General features: G+C 55.7%; 1 protein-coding gene across 1 annotated transcript in view; it reads right to left on the bottom strand.

Moving 5' to 3' along the window:
- Positions 1-15,264, bottom strand: part of FAM178B (family with sequence similarity 178 member B) — a 70,686-nt gene that overhangs the window by 6,639 nt on the left and 48,783 nt on the right. Inside the window, exon 12 of the mRNA XM_011382026.1 lies at positions 9,409-9,534. Coding sequence (XP_011380328.1) covers positions 9,409-9,534 — 126 coding nt within the window. The remainder of the gene's footprint in view (positions 1-9,408; positions 9,535-15,264) is intronic.

The following is a 15,264-nucleotide window of genomic DNA, read 5'->3' as shown; positions in this document are numbered from 1 at the left end:
CACTCTGCTCAGAACATTCTGGTTTCTCCCACCTTGGGTCAGGACCAGGGATCCAGACTTACCTAACCAGGCAAGTCTTCACCCCAGCCCATCCCCTAGAGGTGGCCAGGCCTGTGGGGATGGCCGATCTTGCTACTGGCAGGAGGTCCCCATGGGAGCAGTGCCAACCAGGCTCTGGGGCAGCTGCTATGGGGGTGGGGAGAGAATGAAGGCTGATCCAGGAGCGCCTGCTGGGAAGGACCAAGACGGACCTACAAGACGCTGTCTCCCAGCTAGGCTGGGGGGCCCAGGGGCCCACACTGCAAGTGTCTCTGGCTCCCGCTCGGGCCCTGGATGCCTACTGGTGTCAGGATCCCTTCCTGGGACACCAGACCCTAGAAGAGCCTCCTCCGGCTTTGCCTCTCCTTGCTCCCTGGCTCTGGCTGGTGGCTGCCCTGGGGGACCTGCGCTGAGCCACAGTCTGGCTGAGTTGCTCTCTCAGGCCAGCCCAGAAGACCTGGAGGTCCAGCCCAGCCTGAGGGTCGACCCCCAGGAGAAGAATCCTGCTGTTGGCACTGACACCATACTCATCTACCTCAGGACCTTGAAGCCCACGGCTAGAGCTGCGTCCCACAAATTATTTTTCTTTTCTTCCTTTTTTTTTAAATTAAGTTTAAACTGATAACCCCACTTCACAGTGCTTTGAGCCAGGGGGCTCACAGTGTGTGTGTATGTGTGTGTGTGTGTGAGAGAGAGAGATCCCCCTTCAGAGAGAATAAACCCCAGCAAGGTCCCAAGGGCCTGCTAGAGGCTGGACAGGGCGAGGATGAGCCTGTTCCCTGTGAGGGCACCAGAGCCCAAGCCCCCAGGGCATGGTCTAGGTCCTCCACCTCAGGATGGCAAATAACTACGATTAGTAGTGAGTAACCCTGAGGCAGGGCAACTTGCAGGCCCCAGGCCAAGAGCCTCAGCCATGAGAGAGCCACAGCTCATCTGGCTGGCATATCCACAGAAACAAGATGAGAGGGGATGCCCTTTTCAGGGTGACCTCCCTCTGGACCTGTGCTGGAGTGTGGCACCTGCCATCATCTCTAGGGTGCTATCTCTTCTGCCCCACAAGCCAACTGCATGACACGCTCCCCTTGCCTATGCTGCTCCTGCTCCAAGGTCACACTCCTGACCTTGGCTTGGGCCATTACGAAAGCAGCAAGCAGGGGGCGGTGCCCAAAGGAAACCTGAGTTTGGAAGTGACTCTGATCAGGACAGGTCATCGGTCATAAGTCCTAGTAAGAAGGAAATGACGAAGACATACGATTGATCACAAGGAAATGAGAAGAGATGGTGACTGACACACCACCTCTTCCTAGCCCAGGGTCCCTGAAGGCACAGGGCAGAAAGGCCAGAGAGCAGACGTCACAGGCAGGGCCTGCCAGACACCCTGGGGCTTGAGAGGCTGGACACTCAACTCTGTAAATGAAAGTGCCTGTTTGGAATGAGGGTGGGTGGGGACCCAAACAGGGAGCAGAGATGAGGCCCCTTGAGGCCGATGGGAGACAGGCTTGCAGCATGTGGACAGGAATGGACTTCCAGCTCACTGCTGTGAATGGGCACGCCTGGAAAATTGCTCTGAGAACCCCAGTGGGGCAAAGAGTCTGGACGTCTCTGCCGAGGCCGCTGGAGCTTAGGAGGCCAGCCCAGCATGCATCCACATTCCCAGGTCCCTCACTGTACTTCCGGTGGCCCAGGGAAAGTGAACACAGAGACCAGGCACTCTGTCCACACTTAGGAGATGGAGGGATTCACTTAGGTTCTATCTTGACCTTGGGGTGGGGCCCTGAGCAGCCCTGGGCCCTGCTCTTGGTACTGAGGATGGAGAGGAAATAGAGGCCATGGCACAGTGTGGCCTGGGTGGCAGAGAGAGGGAATCAGGACAAAAGCAGGAAGGCTGAGGGCTTCTGTTCCTGTGGTTCTGCTATAGGAAGGCTGACCATTGCTGTATGCTGGTGGGAGGGCTGAGGGGCTGCAGGCAAACCCTTGCCAGAGCACTCCCACCCAGCCTAGCCTTCCTTCCCGGCTTCCTGTTGGCCCCAGAGGGTGCGGGAGATGACAGGCAAGGTTGGCTGGCTCTTCTTGCTTCTCCAGCTAGGACTAGAGACCCTGACCTCAGGGGGATATAGACCAGAAACCCAGCTCTGCTAGCTGCCTAAGAGAGACGGGGTTCTCCACGCACACATTTGTGAGCCTGTGACTGGGTGCTGTGCTAGAGGAGTCACTGAGACCCTCCAGATCATAGCATGGGCACCTGCCAGGGGCAGGGAAGGCCTCACAGTGCAGCAGCTTCCTCAAAAGCAATGCTTCCTCCCTTCTCTTTCTTCTCCTCTCACTGAGTGGTCTCCAGTAGCCTGACCCTAGGAAGCGCTGCCCTCCTTATACCTCAAGGATAACGGAGCACAGAGCCACTGCCCATGCTGAAGGCCAGGAGGATGCCATGGACATCTCAGGTTTTCAAGGGTCCCTTCCTTTGTCAGAGTGTCCCAGTTTCCTGTCCCCTACACCCAGGCCAAGTTGCTCCATGGTGGTGTCTTCAGTGCTGACTCCAGGGGAGAGACACATGGCCCAGGCTGGCTGATCCCTGAACACCTGGCTATGTGACTGGTAGAGACAAAGACGTGACCCATGCCAGGCCACTGAGACGCCACTCTGAGACTCTGGTTAGGAACCTGGGATAAAAGCTCTTTTTTTCCCCTGGCTCCCTATGGAGGGAAGGAAGTGAGCCTGGAGTGTCCAGAACCAGCAGGGAAAGCCTGCCTGGGAGTGTGCCGGGGGGTGGGGGTGTGCAGAGCTAGAGGCTTCATGACACTGCTTGGCCCTGTCCAGCTGAGCTGGCGGGGGCGGGGGCGGGGGGGGGGGGGAGGGCTGTCCCAGGACCTTTCAGGACGTGTATTTGCGTTTCTGTCATTACAGAGTCCCAGGAAAGACAAGGAGAAGTGAGCAGAGAGCTGGTAAGAAGGCTGTGGCCTGCTGGCAACTGCTCCTGCAGACTTAGGACAGCGAGTGAGGGGCCTCACACACCTGCCTGGTGGCCTTCAGGTGGTGGCGGAGGGAGCCCAAGCTGCTTAGCTGTAGCACTCAGGAGGCACTGCTTCTCCACCCACCATCTCAGGCCCAGGGCGGGGCAACGCTGCTTGTGAAGCAAAGTGTAGATGAGCCACAAGTCGAGTGGACAGACTGTAATACCATGGAATCCAGGACACGAGGGACAGGCCAGGCACTGCCAAGGACAGGGGCATCAGGGGCGAAGCCAAGGACCTGAGAATGGGGGTTTCTGGGAAGGACACCAGGGCCTGCATCAAGTGGTGGGTGTACTTCTCAGTGGGGAAGCATGCAGATGAAGCAGCCAGCTGACGAGGCCTTGGATGGCTGCGTTTGCACATGATGCAATGGCACCAAGCGCCGCTTTTCTCTGAGTGGGAACAGAAGGAAGACAGGCACAGAGTCATCCAGGAGGACTTGTAGGACGAAGAGGCTGAGGTAGGGTGTTAAGTCAGAAACAGAGGAGCCATTGCATGGGGTAAGGACTGGGCCCAGGGGATGGACCCCGGGGCCTGGAGTAGGCGGGCAAAGGGCAGCTGGGCTTGAACGTGAATTGCCTGAAGAAGCCCAGTGCCCTTTGCAGCTGCTCTGTCACTTCCAGCCCTGCTCATACACTTGCACAGAAGTCAGAATCCTTGGGACCTAGACAAAGCTGGCCTGGGCTTGGGCCCCATGTGGCTTCAGATGCTCAGAAGGACCCATTCTGAAGAGGCTCAGCAGCCACCTAGGTGGGTGTGAAGAGTGGCTAGCACGTCATGTCCCCTTAGGGTCAGCTTCCCAGAGGTTAACTCTTTGAGGCTGATTTCAAAAGATGTCTGACATTCCTCGCTGCGGAGGAAATAAGAGCCACCGCCAACCAGCCAGGCGATGGACTCACGAGTCCTGAGTATCTAGCTTCCATTCCTCAAAACGGTCAGTTTGCTCCTCAGCCTCCCAACCTTAGCCTGACGGGGTTGCCAGCCATAAGGGAGCATGGCTCTCCCTAAGGTGCATGGTGAGGGGCAGGAAAGCAAAGACGGCACTTGTAGGTAAGAAGGCAGAAAGTGTGGGGAGAGGGAGAGGCTCCCGTGAGCCCTTCTGGGTGACACAGGACTCAGGCCTGTGCTCAAGCCAAACCCCAGGGAGCACCCGTCCCTTTGCTGGTTTTGCGGGCCAGTGGGAGAGTCCAGGGGCAGGCACAGAGCTGCCAGGGGCTGTGCACCCCCCGCCCTCTTCCACAGCCACTTACAACCCACTTAAAGTGCTCTTGGCAGGGTCACCTGACACAGGGACAGGCAGTAGGAGCAAAAGCAGTAAAACTTGTTCGTCAGCTCTATTACTACAGGGGCACACCACAAAGATATACAAGAGAGGCACACAATGTGCACACAGACACACACACACAGACATAGGCGTGACGCAGGCTCATGCCATCTGCAGAGGACATGTGAAGACCCCAGGAGTGTGTGAACTCAAGGGACTCTGAGGCAGCAAGGCATTTGCCCAGAGCACAGCCACTCCCAACAATCACTTTACACAAGCACTTCTCCCTAGAAGGCTGTCCTCAAGCACAGGGTGGACCGCAGGCTGTGTGCATGGTGAGGAAGCTAACGGGAGCCACCCACGGTCACCAGGCTTGGCTGGGTAGTGTGGCCACTTGCAGCTGGCTCTTAGGGTACAGGGACCGTCACCTGTGCAGAACTCTCAGTGGGCCCCAGGCTGTCTGTCCCACAAGGACATCATCAGGCTGGGCGGTGGACAAGCCCAGGAGGTTACCAGGAGACAGGGGCCGGCTCCTGGGGCCTCCGTGCAGCTCAGGACTTCTGCTCTGTGGCCCTTTGTTTCTTTCCCACAGTGTGAGACAGCCGACTTCCTCAAAGTTCCCAAATGTAACCAAACCGGGGAAAACTCCTACCCCACCACAAAGATTCTGGTTCTGCATACCTTCCATATCCCTAGGGGAAAGACGGAACCAGAAACTCCTTCCTGGTAGCACTCAGAAAGCCAAGGGGAGCAACAGCCAGATGCAGCAGGGAGGCATAGGAGATGCCAGAGGTTCAGCAAGGCCGGGGTGTCACCCGCCTCACTGACAGAGAGCAGGCCAAGACTCCGAGTTTGGCCAGGGCACAACTGAACAAAACCTGGCCAAGCACACTATGGGTGAAAAAGGAGCCACACACTGAACGTGACAAGCTCAGGGGAGGCCTGCGTGGCCCTACAAACTTAGAAGCAGAAAGTAACCACAGGGTGATCTGAACACACAAATCTCTAACTAAACGCAGGTCATGGTGAGTAGTCACGTCCTAGGCCTGTAGCAGCTTCCTTGACAAAGGTCAGTCTTTACCTTAAGTGAGCCTGTCTTTTGTCTTTTTGCATCTGTGATCACATACCTTTGAAATATCAGTGTAATCTTTTTTTTTCCAGACCCCTCAGGGCACAAGCTCGGGCACCAGAGCAGAGGCCACAGAACCTTTCACTGTTATCTTGTCCCATGCACATACCATCTCTCTGTGCCGTAAATGTTAACTATTCACTACCCTGTACCCACCAGTGCAAAAGAACTGTGTGTCTCTCCATCTTGCTTTTTATCCAATCCCAGAGATTCTCCCCGCTTTGCTTTTTCCCACCCTTTTAATCTACCACCAGTGAATGTCATGTAACCTTCCTGACAGCTCCTCTTTTGATTCTAATGTATAAAATAAGCTGCCAGACTGCCATTCTCCAGAGCGTTTTCTCCACCTGCTGAGATTCTGCCTCCCAGAGATTGTTGTCAGTTTGGCTCAAATAAACTCATAAAAAATTCTCTATAGATTTGGATGTTTCTTACATGGACAATGGTGTGCAGGAGTCAACAACAACAACAACAACAACGACGACGACAAATCCAGAAAGCCCCAGGAACCCCTGGTTCTGGGTGGGGAGGCTGAGCTGGTGGCTTTGAGGAGACAGTAGCAAATCAAGTCCAGTCACACACAAGATGTTTGTCTGCATGGGGCCGAAAGGAGAGCCTGCTGGGAAGGCTGGGAAGGCCCTGTCTCTGGCAGAACTGGTCCCCTGGGCTGGAGCGGAGTGTCTGGTAGCCAACTCTCGGAGCACACTCCTGCACTGAGACCTCTTCTTCCCGCTTTCAGGTCCCAAGCATCACTCTGACCTCTGTCTGGCAGCCTCTGGGACCACCCCTCTCAAACCGGGCAAGCACAGGGCCACTTACAGCCACTGTCAGGAACAGGAAACTTTCCCCTTGCCCTTTACATTTCGTTTGAATAATTCAAAAAACAGAAAGCAGACTAAGGGGAGAAAATCAGACCTTAATACTTGCACGTGGGGGATTCATATAAGCATGAAAATTACAAAGACAGTGAGGCAAACAGAGGTATATATGTCATTTTGGACTCAAAGAGGGGGAGGCAGGCAATTCATAGGTAGATGAGAAAGAGCAAATGTTTACTAAATAAATTTCTGCCAGGCCACCCAGAAACAGTAGAACACAGAGGGGAATCTAGTGAACAGGTTTCTGTTCGGACCCTCCCTATGCGTCACATTTCACTCACATGTGCTAAGCCTCCTTTCCTGAAGCAGGATTTCCTATCTGCGTCTCTTTACGCAGGTGAGGGGGAGGTAACAAACTCAAGTTTAGTTTATTGGGCTTTCATTGTTTTCTATTTGAAATATTTGACCCACATACCAGCAAGGGTCTAGGCAACCATTTCTTTATCCAAAAGCACTTGAAATTGCTGCAAGTATTCTAGTGACCCCATTAAGAAGCGGGGTTCCCATATTCCACGAGCGCAGTGGTGACCTTCTAGGATACTTGGTGGCTCTGACCCAGCCAGGACAAACAGCCAGCACAGGACTTGCCTGGGTCCCCCACCCCGTGCCCACCCCAAGGGGCTGCTTTAGGAGCAGGCTGTCTCTTTTGCCACTTGGTGGTGAGGCCTCCCAGGCAGAACCTCAGTGGCTCATAATCACACACAACGTGCTGTGATTGGTTCTTTCAGAAGCAGGTGATGCTTCTGAAGTCAAGTGCCTCACAAGAGAAGCCCAGGCTACAAACCCTCACAGCCCTCATGACAGGGGCCAGGGTGCAAACTCGCAGAGGCTGGTCAGAGGGCCTGCAGAGGGGGAAGGTCACCAGAAGGAGGACAGGACAGCCAGAATGAGGGGAAAGGGGAGAGAAGAGTTCAGAGAAGGAGAGGTGTTAAAGTTGCAACACTCGTTTGTGTTAAAATTATATCATTCATTCAAGCACTCACTACTGCCAAACATCATGCGATGCTGAGAGACATTGGCTATGCCCACAGTCCAGCTGGGGACACAATAAGGGACAACCACAAAGCCATGGGATCAGTGAGAAGAAAAAGTCATGATGTGGGCAGCAGAGAGTGGCTCTCCCAGCCTTGGAGGAAGGCTGGGAGCTCACAGGCCCCGCAGAGAGAGGGGACGTAGGGAGGCAGAAGTGTTTATCTGCAAGGGCTGGAGGAGGGCTGAGACCCACAGAGCAGGAAATCTCCTAGACAGCAGCCAGCAGGGCCTGGTGGATGGGGCCCAAAGGCTGGGAAAGGGCTGTCCCCATTTCCTCCAGGCTGGGTCTCCTGGGGCCGGCCTCACTCTGGCCTTGGTGTCCCCACTGCACCCCGAGGAGAAAGCAGCCAAAGCTTTTGAGCTTGAGGATGAAAGACTCAGCGCCCAGACCACTGCTCCCTGTAAAACAGGGCGGATGATGCCGCCACCCTTTTTGGCTGGTGAGCAGCCTGATCATCTTTGAAGATGAACGGGGCTGGGGCCTCAGGAGGAGTCAGCCGGGCACAGGTGGGAGTGGGGCTGGGCTGGCCCTGCCTGATCAGAACAGAGCCCAGCCCAGGGGGACAGAACACGCCACGTTTCTGTGCACAGCCCCTCAGTGGGCCCCCCACCAGCCCCACCGGCTCCCCTTCCCTCCTCTGCTCTGGGCCACCTCCCTCTCAGGCCAGGATCAACCCCAGGTGGGATGGAGCTGCAGCAAAGGCATCTGAGAGCCTCAGTGCCTCTCCCACTGTCCCGACCAGCGTGCCCTACACTTCTAGGGGACACCGCTATGTCACCAGGCCAAATGGGTCATTTCCAATATGACAGCTGACCAGGGGATGCTTCACAACCTCCTTTACATGCATGAGAACAGTCTTTGAAATAAAGGATACTCTCAGTCCACTAAGCGAGGTCACAGAGTGGCCCTAAGGAGCCTGGAGGTCATACTCCTCATGTGGCCAGACTGGACACAGCGCCCCCTTTCCCTCTCATCATTCCTCTTCGTCTTCCCTCTTTTTTCCTTCACCCAGCACAGTCCTGAGGCTTGCCTCCCAGACAGACCACCCACCCCCGGACACCCAACTCAGCCTCCGTAACACTCTAGTTCCCCAGGAAATCACTGGCACAGGACAGGACATGGGGACACTCACACGCTCCCAGGAGGCAGCAACTTTGTAAGTGCACTAACATCTGGCTCAGCTGAGGGACAACCTCCCCTACACGTTCCAGAAGAGAACACACACCTGGGGGTTCTCATATCTTCTTACCGGTCCATTTGTGTTAACATTAATTAATTCATTTATCTGATTTGCAGGATGCCCAAAGGCTGGACTTCTGGATCAGAGTGAGCTTTTGGAATGAGCACCTCACCCAATTAGGAAGATGCCTATCTGTATTCCTCATACTGGTCCCCAGGGCCGGGGTGCTCGAGATCTGCCTCACTCCCCAGGGAGCCAAGCTTGTGAGTCCAAAACTGAGGCCCCCACATCCACCCTGCTTGATGTTCACCCCAGGGGCCTCATGCAGCACCATTCCAAACACCACCACTGCCAGCTAGGGGTCCTCACTGCCCTGACTCTTGCTAAAGCATGGCTTTTGGGAAAGTCAGTGAGGAAGAACAGGGAGGCCAAAGACTTGGGCTTAGTGACAGCCACATAGAGCTTGGACCCAGCTCTGCCCCTGGAGAACAGGGTGCCTCTCACATGGGCTCATTATCCTAGTCTTACTTCCCACTCCACTCCCCTCACCAGCATTTCTGCTCCTGTATCCTCTCCAAATGGTGTGGTAAGGCTAACGGTGGGGGCGCCCATGGTGGACAAAGCCGTACCAGGTTACACAGGATGCAGCAGAACCCGATGCGGGCTGGGCAGAAGAGCGGCTGACACCTGTGCACACAGCGTCCCACAGGGCCCGGGTGAGGGCACTGTCACAGGCTGAGCCCAGACCGGGAGCACGTCCTCATCAGAGGCGCAGCTTGCTGGTCTATGTCTCTACAGGGCCCACAGGGGGAAGAGCAGTGAACAACCTTGCCTTTCCACTCCCAGGCGAGGTGGGTAGGTGCTGGGTGCTCACCTCACGGTCTGTCTCGGCGCTGGCCTTTGGCTGTTGCTCCTGGAAGGACGATGAGGTCTCAGAGCCCAGGTACTGACTGAGGGATGACAGCCTCATAAAGCTCAGCAGCTGACTGAGCACTAACAGCTGGGGAGAAGAAGGGAGGCTGTCACTCTCGGAGGGTGGCAGCAGGGTGCTCGGAGCCCCTCAGGGACTCTGGACCTGGTTGCCTGAGCTGTCAGTGGCAGGTCAGAGTATGGACTTCCAGAACCTGGATCCACCTGTCACTTGGGAGCTGAGTGTCCTGTCTGTAAAATGCAGACAAGCACACACCTTGTTCCCAGGAGAAGAGGTCACACAGGCACACAGGGCAAGCCCTTCCTGAAAGAGGTGAACTCAGAAGAGCTGCATGGATGGAGGCTGGATCCACTTGCCTGCAGTAAGCAGACACTTGAGGTTTAGAGGAACCAAGAGTAGCAGAGGGGGTCTCCTCTGCCACCAGCAAGACCCCATCCCCACTGAGGGCTGCCCATGCCTGCTGGCCCACGCTCCCATGTCCCTCTTCCCGTTTAACTTGCTCCTGTGGGAGTTAACCGCTAGGGGAAGACGAGAGGCTGTGAATGAACCCCTCATGCCCGTCATCCTCACACCACCTGCCCTTTTCATCACCCCCCACACACCCCTATATTCCTTCTAGAGACTTTTAAAGCAAATCTAAACATCGTATCATTTTACCCATAAAGAGCTCCTAACAGAAAAAGATTTTCCCCCCAAACATAATCACAATACCATTCTCTTGCCCACAAAATTACCAAGAATTAATTCCTTATATGACCTAACATGTTCACTTTTCTTTGTTTCAAATATGTCCTTCTACAGTTGTTCTGTGGGAAGCGGGATTCCCCACAAGGTCCGCACCCTGTATTGGCTTGATGTGTCACTTACCCTGCTAGCTCCGCCCCCTCCATTTAAATTGTTCACCCTCTCTCAACAAATGGGCCAGTGTCCCCACCTCCAGCTGTGGCCTGCATAAGTCCAGGTGTCTGCAGTGAGCACTCCTTCCCACCCAGCCCTGGCGCCTTATTTGGGTAGCCTCAGCCAAGCCTCAGAGAGGGCCATCCAGTGAACCTGTGGACAGGCAGGCAGACATGCTCCGAGCCCCTGGCCCCTCGAGGCTACATGTAGCCCTGGGGAGGGGAGGTGGTGCAGAACCAAGGAGCAGACTCAGGGGAGTTCACAGAGGCACTATCTCTTCAGATGTAGCAGGTGCAGAGTGGTCAAAAGGGTGAGGGCCGAGCCCCCCAGCCTAGCTCCCTGCTCAAGCCCAGCCTTGCCCGGAACACCTGGCTTCCTCCCCCTGACTCATCTGCAGACACCTGCTCACCGTGGGCTCAGACAGCCCACAAGAGCAACTGGGCTGAGGGCTGGGAGTCAGGCCTCTGCTCCTGTCTGATCCCTTCAGAGGGGAGAGGAGGCAGTAGGGAGAGAGAGGGAAGGTTCTAGGGAAGACAAGCTCAACCGGGAGCCTCACCAAAACCGCAGTATGCCACCTTGCTCAGGCCTTGCGAGGCTGCGGTAATTTCCAAAACAGTGCTGCCTGCTTGAGGCTCACAGCTGTGCAAGCACAGTCCTCACCCCCAGAAGCAGCCCTCAGGCGGCAGGCAGCCTCACCCCAGTTGGACCCTCCCAGCTACGGAGCCCTGGGTGGGGCTAGGCTGGGTGGAGGAGGACACTAGCTCCCATGTTCTCCCTTACACTTGCTTAGCTCTGTGTATCAAGCCTCGACCTTCTGATCCCTTTTGTTTCCAGCTCAGCCATCCACAAGACAGACCCCTTTCTCCCAGAACGAGGGCTTGTTTGGGCGGCGGTCCCGGCTGGGCCATGGCCTGACCAGCGCACCTCCCCACCTTGGCCCCATTTCTGGGAGCCAGCTCTGTAAACACTCAGCCCTTGAGGACAGACTATGCCAGGCCAGAAGCAGATGATCACCCAAGGAGGCGGGTCTCCACTGGCCTCGGCAGTCTGCCCAGCAAGAGGAGGCAGCAGAGTTCCAGCTCGGGCGCTGTCAGCACGGCCTGTCTCCTGACTGCGGCCCCCACTTGCCCAGGCTGGGGTGTGTCTGCAAGGCCCTGCTGGCCTCTGTTGCTTCCTGGAGCCTGTGCCCTGACCGGGCCTTCCGAACAGGTCCTGCACAGCTGTCCCCTCCCCAACTTCCAGCCCCTGTTCCAGGCTCACCTGCTCTGCAAGGCCAGGCTTGCCCAGCTCCCCACACCTCTGCACTCTCCATCCCAACTCCACACTAGTGTATTTCTGTGGCATTTATCACCTTTTAACATGCTGTGTAATTATTATGTTGTTGTTGTTGTTTTATTGTTTGGTTTTATTTTTGGTTGTTGTTATTATCTGCCCACCCCACCAGAATGTAAGCCCCATAAGGGCAGTTCTGTTCACTGCAGTGTTCCCAGAGCCTAGCACAGTGCCTGACACATGTGCATGTTTAATCCTCATTTGTTCAATGAATGAATGATAGCTGGCAGAACTGCAGCCAGCCTTTCCCTGGGAGATGCAACCCTCAGCCCCGCTTTGACCTTGGCTATTTGAAGCCCATGCTTTCCAAACTCCAAACAGGAAGGCATGACTTGACAAAAGAGGCTTGCTGTGTGGCAAGAGGTAACCTGGGACAAAATGCAAACTCTGGCTTTCCCCCAAACCTGTTCCACCTGTGCCTTCCTCAGGGCTCTCCGCCCTGCCAGATGTGCAGATCTTAGAGTCTCCTCTCTCACATTCTATATCCTGCTGTCTGTCCTTAGGACATACACTGCAAATCTGACCACTTCTCACCACCTACGCCACCACGTCCCCAGGCTGACTTGCCACCATGGGCTTACATTCTAGTGGGGCGGACAGATAACAATAATAAGTAAATTACTACGCTTACTGCAATCGCCTCCTTCCTCCCCATGCCCAACAGTCTATTCTTAATACAGCTGCCAGAGTAAATTGTAAACACTTTGCAAATCTGGTTACATTTCTCCTCTTAAAACCTTCCAAGGGCTCCCTACTTAGGCATGAGAATCAAAGCCCCACCACTGCCGGAGTCTCTGAGGGAGTGACCTCCACTTAGCGGGCAGCCCTCCACTCCTCCTGCCCAGCCCTCGGCCCTCTGCTCCAGCCACACTGGCTTCGTGCTTTTCTCCTAAGAAGACTTTGCCTGCTCCAGGGCCTTTGCACTTGCTGTTTCTTCTGCCCCCAGAAAACTGCACAACTCCTTCAGGTCTGTGCTCAAATGTCCCTGTCACCCTTATAAAACAGCAGCCTCCGGACACCTCCTCTCCTCTTTATCTGGCTTTATTTTCTTCCATAGCACATATCTCCACCTGGCATGCCAAATGTTTACTTCTTCCTTGGTCTCTGTGTCCATCTCCCCCTGGACCCCGAGTTTCATAAGGAAGGGACTGAGTTCTCTTCAGGGCTGTATCTTCAGTGCCCTGAGAAGTGTCTGGAGGCCTGAGGCTAAATCTGGGACCGTCCCAGGAGTCACAGGAACCACAGGGGCAGTTTGACCCCGAGACTCTTTTAGAAAATGCAAGCCTTGGGGTCACTACCTCCTGATCGCCTACAGAATTCCTGACTCTCAAATTCAGTTATCTGGCACCTGCTCCTGGTCCTGTGGCCGCAGACTGCAGCCTGAGACTGGGAACCAAGCAATCCAGGTACTGGGACCCCACTGCCTAGCAGTACCAGTAGAATCCTCTGCCCAGCACTCACCCCAGATCCTCTCCTCCCACAGAGTCAATTCTCAGCCCTTGCCTCCCCCACCCCCCCAGTGAATCAATGGATACAGTTTATCAAGCACTTATGCATCGATGAAGAGGAAGAGATGACCCTTATCCTTATCTGCCACCCAGGACTAAAGTTCAAGGGACCAGCAGGGCTTGTGCAGCGTGAAGCAGGAGCTGTGGTACAGGCTGTCACATACAGAGAGCTGCGGAAGGGGCTAGGGAAGTGGAGATGGCACGCTGCAGGGTCAAGGGCACAAACTCTGGAGCCAGGGCTCTAAGCTTGAAGCCCAGCTCCACACTTTTCCCTCTGTGAGACCCTAAGAAGTTTCCTATTGCGCCTGCCTAGACTTCCCCATCTGTAGAAGATGGATGATAAACAGAGTCTTCACTGCCTGGGGCTGCTGTGGGAAACAGGCAAGCTCTGAGATGGCCCCTGGGATACAGCCATCGCTGGGTAGTCTGCTAGCTGTTCAGTTGGGAGGTGATGGGTGGAAATGCCAGCGCACAAAGGTGTGTGCAGATGTGGTGGGGCCGGCCTGGGAGGAAGGCCAGGAGGAACAGGCAGCACTGGCAGGCTACATAGAGGAGACCTTGGGAGAAGCGGGTACATGGCTGGATGTGGGCGGCTGTGGGGCCGAGGTGCCCTTTGAAAGCGTGTTTCATGAGGATATGTCTGACAAGCCAGACTGGAAAGGGGAGTGCCTGCAGCGGGGACCTGGGAGGAGGCCGTGGCCCTGGGCTTGCAGTCAAGATGGGAAAGGCACGGAGGGCATGGGCAGGCTCCAACTGGCCCTTCCTCCCCTAGAGCCACTAAGATCCTGGCATGGCTCTGCACAGCTGTACTGCCCGCCTGCAGACTCCTCTCTGCAGCACAAGCACTGACTCCTCCTTCCTGTCAGGATACCCCTGGGAGACACTGCCTGGGGCAGACAGTCACTGCCCCTGCTTTTCACTCCACTAATACCTTCTCCTCTGAGGGCGTTTCCTGGTGCAGAGCCTGGCACACAGGATGCGCTCAGCCAGGGTCTCATGAGCACATGGGCAGATGGGCAATGGGTGTGGTACGGATGGACAGGGTAAGGCCCAACAGGCGGTGGGAACTCAGGACAGCTCCCCCTGGGGGTGGCGTCTGCACTCAACAGCCTGTTCACTTACCTCCCTTACCTTGCAGGACACCCTCCAGGCCCTTCCTCCCATTAACTCCCCTCACCCTCCCACGCACAGGCTCTGGCCAATAAAAAACACCTTGACTTTGGAGCACCCCACCCCATCTCTCCTGTCACTGCCAAAGGCTGCTGGTGGCCGGTGGCTACCCTGCCCGCCACCCACAGCTGGGCCTGCCTTCCCTGATCTATTCCCAGAGCTCTGCCCTGTCACCTCCCTCTGCTGACACTGTGCTCAGTTCTCCGTGGGGTTCAGTGACCACACCCACTCCGGAACCCTCTGGGGACACCTGGTCTTGTCCCCACTGCTGTATTTCTGCCCGCCCTGTCCCTTACTGCATGGCACCCCCTGTGACACTGTGTGGTCCCTCTGTTCTCCTTCACAGAGATGCTGTTACCTCTGTGAAGTGGCCCCTGTGCAGGCCACTCCCTCGCTTGCTCCTCCTCAGGTCTCTGCCTGGGGAATGTTCCCCTCACACACACACTGGCAACTCAGGCTTCCCGAGTGTGCACCCACAGTGTGCACCATGTTCCCGTTGTGCCAGGCACGGTGCTTGCCAACAGGCGGGTATGAACGCGCGCACATGCGTGCGTGTGTGTGAGTGTGTGTGCGTGCGTGTGGGACACAGACCCTGAACAAACAAGAAAATATCAGGATATGGCACGAATAATTTAAAACAGGTTGATGGTGCCAAGGCACTTGGGGTTCAGTGCTCATGAAAGGCCTCCTAGAGAAAGTGATCTTTCAGAAGGGATGAGAATGACAGGAAGTGCCAGCCATGCTAAGTCCTAGGGGGGAAGCATTTAAGGCAAAAGGGATGGCCAGGGCAAGAGCCAGGCCAGGCTGGCTCTGATAAGCCAACTCAAACAGTCACCTTTCTGAGCTTCCTCCGTGCAAAATTAGACTCAGCCATAGGGTCCACTCTGCCCCA

Source organism: Pteropus vampyrus, unplaced genomic scaffold (assembly GCF_000151845.1).
Source record: "Pteropus vampyrus isolate Shadow unplaced genomic scaffold, Pvam_2.0 Scaffold461, whole genome shotgun sequence".
Classification (NCBI taxonomy): Eukaryota; Metazoa; Chordata; class Mammalia; order Chiroptera; family Pteropodidae; genus Pteropus; species Pteropus vampyrus.
This window is presented reverse-complemented; position numbering and strand designations above follow the sequence as displayed.